Here is a 6,672-nt window from a genome sequence, read left to right on the forward strand (position 1 = left end):
GTTCAAGTACCTGGGCCAGTTGTACTTTAGTGTTACCTCCCAAAGGTAAGAATCCCTCTTTCAGTAGTTAATGTTCTCTGTCTCAATTGACTGTAGAGTGGTATTCTCAGAGCAAGGCCTTAGCCCTGAAAAATAACAAGTGCCAAATTTCTTTGGTAAGTCAGTAATGAACAGCATTTATAGTCTGATGTTGTGTGTCTGTAATCATAATTCCTGATAACTATAGTCTTGAAATCCTCAAATTTGAACAAAATATACCAAGACACTGATTCAGCTTTTGCCAAGCAATTTTCATGAGTATAACCCATGCTCTGAGGCATTTTATTACAAAACATGCTCATAAGTAGACTAGTGGACTTAAAATTCATCAGATTGCTTTATTTTTTAGCTTGTCCTTCTAGTAAGTCTTTAGCTTCATTGATTTTGGCTGCTATATAAGGAGATCCTCCTATAGAAAAAAGGGGATGAGGGAGACACAGTTTAGAGCACAGATTCTAAGTCTTGTCAAAAGCATTTCAAGGATCCCAGGATGTAACAGAAATGGTATCTTTCATTTTCTAAAAAGCAACTATGATACTTTAAATAGGTCACAAAATTACAAGGCAAAATATCAGAAAAATGAGAAATGAGGTATTTTCACACAAAAGTTTACCATAAAGTCTAAAATAGGATTTGGCCCCTCCCACATACACTTACCTACTCATACTACATATGTGGACACAATCCACTGTTCTTCCCACAAGCTTCTAAGCTTATGTTGAAAGACTATCTGCATTGCATGCTTTAATGGTTCAGTTTTCCTCCCAATATTTGCTGATCCTTTCTAATGTCCTCTAGATTTGCTGTTTCCTAATGTGAGCAGTGTGGTCCTAACCTATCAGAGAGAGGTCATCAGGAGGATCCCGATAGAATGTGTGTATTGGACTCTGCCATTCAGAACAGAATACCTCGCTCCTCGAGTAATGCAAGCTAAATTCCTTACACTGTGAAGTCACATATTAAACAGTTTTCCTATTTGTCAGTACCCTTTTTCTACAAGCAAAAACAGTTGTGCATGACAACAGATTTTTGTAGTCTGCTCAAGGAATCTGTTTTTACCAGTTAAAGCTTCTTTGAAGTCTATCAAAAGCAAATACAGCTCATAGGTTTCCAAATAGGTAATTTGTTACTAGTGTCCACACCATAATAAATAAGGAGGCCCCTTAAGTTTTCCTTAATTAAAATTTAGACTTGGTTATTCATGAATCTAAACAAAAGTAATACAAAACTCAAAAGAATAGGCCACAATAAAAGTTGGGGTGTATATCTTTTTAAGCCCCACTTTTGGGGATGAGGCAGGGTGGTCATAGGTTTAGGCCAACCTCTGATACATAGCAAGATGTCCTCAAACCAACCAAAATATCTAGTAGTACTTGTAACCTCCATTATTGGAAGACATTCTATCATAAACACAACCTAAAAATAGTATTAATGTTTATTACTGCCAAATCATGAAAGTTCTTACATTGTTCATTATACCTTTGTTTTGGTGAGACAAGGTGTCACTGCAGAGAATGTCACCATATGTGGACAACTAGGAGACTGCTCACACACACAGACATGACACCAAGAATTACATATTCCATAAATAGTCCAACATATTAATAAAAGTTACTTACCCTTGTCTGGGTGGTTTAAGAGCATAATCCGTCGGTGAGCATCCCTGATCTTTCCTTTATTGGCAGTAGGGCTAATTTGAAAAGGAAAACATAACTTGTTGCTTTAGTTTACTTTAAAAATCACATGAACTATACAGAAGGGCCAAATTAAACACTAAGAAACTAGTACATCAGCAAAATAGTATGAAAAGCTGTATTTGAAACACAGATGTAAACTGTTTTCTATGAACCAAAAGTGCTTTTAAGAAAAATGTAGTTGACAAGACAATCCTCATTCAACACTTAATTTCCACAGAGTAGAATTTTTCTGTAGATGACTCCAGACAGCATTGAGGACTGTCACAGTCTGTTACATATGTGAGTTAAATAGGAATGTTACGCTTAAAGATGTTCATGGAAGGGACATCAAGCTCCACTGACCAATGAAGTCTTTGGACAACTATCCTCAGTAATTCACTCTCAATTGCAGTTCTCGGGTACTAATAGGAATTACCTTACCCTACATCTCATAATTGAGTAGGAATCTTACCTTACACCTAGTATTAATGCTGCTTCCCGTTTTGTCATCTTGGGTTCAAACCCACCTCTATAGTACCCACCACTAAAGGCCTGAAAGAGAGATTGAATGGGAAGGGAAGATTAATGAAGTGAATGGAAGGTGGGTTAAATCAGTAAAGAAAATGGCACACTTCAGAGAACTACAAGTGTACTTCCCAAGGCATTTTGGCTTGATAAGTGGTAGCCAACTATTTTAAGACGTGTTAAACATCCATTTCTTGCAACTAAACTGGAACAGTGTCTTGAGAGCGTAAGATTGGGGGCAGGGCAATGGGGGATGAGTAAATGGAAACCATTCTCATCCATATTCCAAATAAAAACTTGATCCCCATAAAATAGCAGTTTCAAAAGTTATCAAAAGATGACCTGGGGATCTTTTATCTACAAGATTCAAGGCAACCACTAAAATAAGATTTTATGATAGGAAAAATTATGCCATCAGAACCTTAGTAGAGATCATGTACACCAAGGTCTTATGCTCCTGCCCAGTTATCCAAGACATGGCCTCTCAAAGTCCTGAGTAGTATCAGCTCTGTGCATTACACTCAGTTCAGATTTGTTATTAATCACGGCAGGGGTATGACCTTTGCAGTTATATCTAACATCACTGCAATGCTATCCTATGTGACAAAACAGGGAAGAAAGGTAGACAATGTCAACAGCATGTGTAGTAAAGTTCATTGTTAACCACCCTCATAGTACTAAACCTGTGAAGGTCACCCACCCTCAATTGTCACGTGTGAAAATCAATTCCTAGTGTGGACCACTGAAAGGTTCACAACTTCCCACTGAACTTCATGGACCTGGATTCAAATGGCAGGGAAGCTCCAGGCTTCAAATACAGGCAATTTAGTTAGCAAGAAGGTTGTCTTACAGATTTTGGTAGGCTCTGAAAAACTTGTTTTACTTGAGGCTCCATATGCTTCATGGCTTGTAAAACATAACGGCCTAAAACCAAAAGCAACAGAATAAGCAAATTATAACCATTCTACTTCTCTTCCACCCCCAAACCATAAACAAACCTGCAAATCCTGCAGCAGCAATGGTCAATCCAACTGCTACCACTGTACTGGCCTGGTAATGGAAGAAAAGAATAAATCTTTACTACTCTTAATTGCTACCTATTCTGCATCCAAAGTCATTACAACCTTCATTTTGGTGAAAGGTGGGTTCTTCTCCCTGCCCCCCCCCCTTTTTTTTTTGGCAGGACTAGGGATAGAACCTAGTGTGACACACATGCTAGGAAGGCACTTAGGACTCCAGCCTTTGTCAAAGTCCCAACACTTTTATGCTGAGTGGAGTCTTGCTAAATTACCCAGGCTGCCCACAAATTTGCGATTAGCTTTCTAAGCAACTGCTACTTTACAGAGTGCAGCATCGGACCTGCTGGAAGAAACATTTTTCTGATAGAAATACTGTGCCTTTAAAACCTCTGCAAATTGACGTTCACATTGGTGGCCTGCATTTAATCCCAGCACTTGGGAGACATTGGCAGGTGAATTTCCGTACGTTCTGGGACAACCAAGGACTACAAAGTGAAACTCTGTTTAAAAAAAAAAATTAAAACCACTGCAATTTTTATCCACAATTTATTGTCAGGGTATGGGACTTTCACCAAGAAGAAAAGGGTAAGTCATTTTCACCCACAACAGTAAGAGGGTGATTTTTCAGTCGTCGAAGAGAACTTTAACCCGCAGACACTTGAACCTCATTCTAATTTAAACAAGACCGGTGAAAATAAGATTTCTGCTGGATTAGGAACAGTCCTTGCAAAGGCTCCCTGAAAGATTCCCATAAGGCATTTCCACCGTAAAGAGGGGAGGAGTGCGGTGCTGGTGGCAGTGGGCTAACAGCCCGACCTCCCAGGAGGCACGAACGTTTGCCTGCAAGCAGAGATGGTGGGTGTCGGCTGAAGCCACCGGAGGCCGGAGCAAAGGTCTGTCTCCGCGTCCACCCAGGCCGGCCAGCGCCCTTTCGGAGCTCGTAAGCGCCGACCACTCACCATGACTCCACTCCGCGGCTCGGCACCGCGCGTTCATCCCAGCGCGAGCCCACTGCCAAGGACGCCCATGTAGAACGATGTGGTCGAGTCAGTACTGCCGCCCCTTTCCACCAGCGCCGCGCAACACGGCAGGGGCGCTGTAAAGTGCGTCGGACTGTCGCACAAAGTGCTGCAAAAAGGGCCCCAGCAACGCGGGTTGACTGAAAGGTCCGACCGGGCGGGGCTTGCCATGCCCTCTGTCCTGGACTCGACTTCGAAGTCTAATACCCGGCCCTAAAACAGGTTTTCCCGCTAAAACTTATCTCCCTAACTTTGCTTTATATAGGTTATTCCGTCCACCCTGTGAAAGTAGAGTTGTTTTTTCGGATGAAGCATCTATTTTGTTTTCTGTAAAATTTTTGCTACCCTGGGCTGTCGCCAATAGATGTCAAGAAACCACAGGACTGATCTTCGTGGCCTGCAGAGACACCTTTCTTCTTCTGGCTTGGAACGTAGTTAGATCTATAAACAGATCAGAAACTATATGGAAAATTATTTTTTTCCAGTCTTAATTTTTTTTTTCATTTTTTTTTTCTGATGTCTGCTTTGGGTTGTGTGGATTTGTTCGCTAAAAATTCAGCTCCTGCTGTGTATTCATTGTTTATTTTTTCCTCTCCTGTTTTAGCCTGACTTACTAAATTAAAACAACACAGCATGTGGTTGGTTGGCCCAAGGATGGCAAATGCACTTGACCAGAATGAAAGTGACTAAGTGCTGTCTTTCTGCATAAAGGCTCTATGTTGTGAAGCCATAGAAGCCATATGTGATCTCAAGGGAAGTTGGAAACTAAGACAGCTTACCCAACTATTCTTTGCCAATGAATTCCTGACTCACTGTTTCATTCTATCTTGGCAGTCTATGCTTGCTGCCTCTCCAAGCTTCTCGAACCCTTTGTAGTCAGAAGACCATTATGTGAATGTATCATATTTTGCTTATCTTTCTGTCTCTCATGAGTTGTTGGGAATGTCATTTCTGTGGGCATGGATGCACAGAAAGGAAACTGAGGCTCGTTTCCGTTCTCTTGGCTAGGTAGGCAGAAGTGAAATCCACGCATCCTGTGAGAATTGTACTTTTACTTGCTGTTATGGTTTGACTCTCAACTGTCTCTCAGGCTCATGTATGGATTCGTGTGTGTGTGTGTGTGTGTGTGTGTGTGTGTGTGTGTGTCTATTAAAAACTCATGGCAGGGATGTGTTAGAGGTAGGGGATTGGGAAGGTAACTGGATCACAAGGGCTCTAAGAAGATAAGTGAATTAATCAGTTATGGGTCTTGACTTGGTGGATGGTTGGGAGATGATGGAGACTTAGCTGAATCATAGTTATGCAGATCAGGTCCTTCCTTGTCTCTAGTTCCTCCCTTTCTTTGCTTCTTGGTCTTTATTCATCTCTGCTGTTCCCTCACCCCAAAGTTCTGCTTCACCTCACATCCAAAAACAATGGAATCAGATGACCATGGATTGTCAGCTCTGGGACTGTGAGCCAAACAGTTTTATTTCCAATGTGAGTTAATTCAGTCAGTGATTTTTGCCACAGCAAAGGAAAGGTGACCAATATAGTTGCTGTTTCATTTCTGCAAAGGAAGGTAGCTGGTGGCTGAGGGCCTCGAGCCACATCCTTGCCCACATATGATACTCTCTGTTTTTACTGAATTGTAGTCACCCTAATGAGTATGAGGTGGTGACTCACTGTACCTTTGACTTGAGTGTCTTCTGATTAATACTGTGGAGTGCCTTTTTATATGCTTAATAAATATGTATGTGCCTCTTTAGAAAAATGTCTATTCAAGTCTTTTACCATTGCCCATTTTGGGTTGGGATTTTTATTTGTTCAGATTCAGGCATTCTCTACATATTTTGGGTTTCGCTTCTCAGTTATATGATATACTACTATTTTCCCCATCTATGTGATGCCTTTTTACTCTTCTGGTACCATGCTTTGAGGTGCATCATTCTAAAGCTTTTATAAGGTCTAACTGTCTGACTGTTTTCGTCCTTTGTTTTTTGTTTTTACATGAGCCTTTGAGTCACATGCAAAGCCATGTCATGAACAATTTGCCCTAGGTTTTCTTTTAGGGATTTTGTACTTTTCAGTCTTTGATCCAGTGTGAGTTGCCTTTTCTCTTCAACATTGGGCAAATGGCTCCTTCATTTTGTGTACACGTGAGTAGTGTCCCCAGCACTGCTTGTGAAGATGGTAGATGTTAGGTGAGATTCCAGAATCCACATTGTGGGGAGAATTCTAGTGAGTGCCTGACATCTTTCGTTGTTGTTGTTCTCTAGGATAACCATAAAAAAAATTTCCACAGGCAGAGATGTTTATGCAACAGAGATGTTTTGGGTTTGTTTGTTTATTTTTTAATTCTAGAGGCTGGACATGTAAAATCAGGGCACTGGTAGGTATAGTTTCTCTCCTGAG

General features: G+C 40.9%; 1 protein-coding gene across 1 annotated transcript; it reads right to left on the reverse strand.

Moving 5' to 3' along the window:
- Positions 1 to 269: 269 nt before the first annotated feature.
- On the reverse strand, positions 270 to 4,386 carry Dnajc19 (DnaJ heat shock protein family (Hsp40) member C19). Its single transcript, XM_028762828.1, has 6 exons — positions 4,219 to 4,386; positions 3,239 to 3,290; positions 3,091 to 3,164; positions 2,188 to 2,267; positions 1,659 to 1,729; positions 270 to 448 (listed from the first exon to the last, which is right to left on the reverse strand). Exons 1-6 carry the CDS (start codon positions 4,219 to 4,221, stop codon positions 378 to 380), a joined length of 351 nt encoding a protein of 116 aa, XP_028618661.1. The 5' UTR covers positions 4,222 to 4,386; the 3' UTR covers positions 270 to 377.
- Between the last annotated feature and the right edge of the window lie 2,286 nt (positions 4,387 to 6,672).

This window comes from Grammomys surdaster, unplaced genomic scaffold (genome assembly GCF_004785775.1).
Source record: "Grammomys surdaster isolate TR1022 unplaced genomic scaffold, NIH_TR_1.0 62, whole genome shotgun sequence".
Lineage (NCBI taxonomy): Eukaryota > Metazoa > Chordata > Mammalia > Rodentia > Muridae > Grammomys > Grammomys surdaster.

Bases quoted from the DNA above. Each gene is read 5' to 3' on its own strand.
- Dnajc19 (XM_028762828.1), bottom strand. The intron at 3,165-3,238 runs GTTTGTTTATGG...TTTTGGTTTTAG, and splicing joins TGCTGCTGCAGGATTTGCAG to GCCGTTATGTTTTACAAGCC. The intron at 1,730-2,187 runs GTAAGATTCCTA...TTTTCAAATTAG, and splicing joins GCATTAATACTAGGTGTAAG to CCCTACTGCCAATAAAGGAA.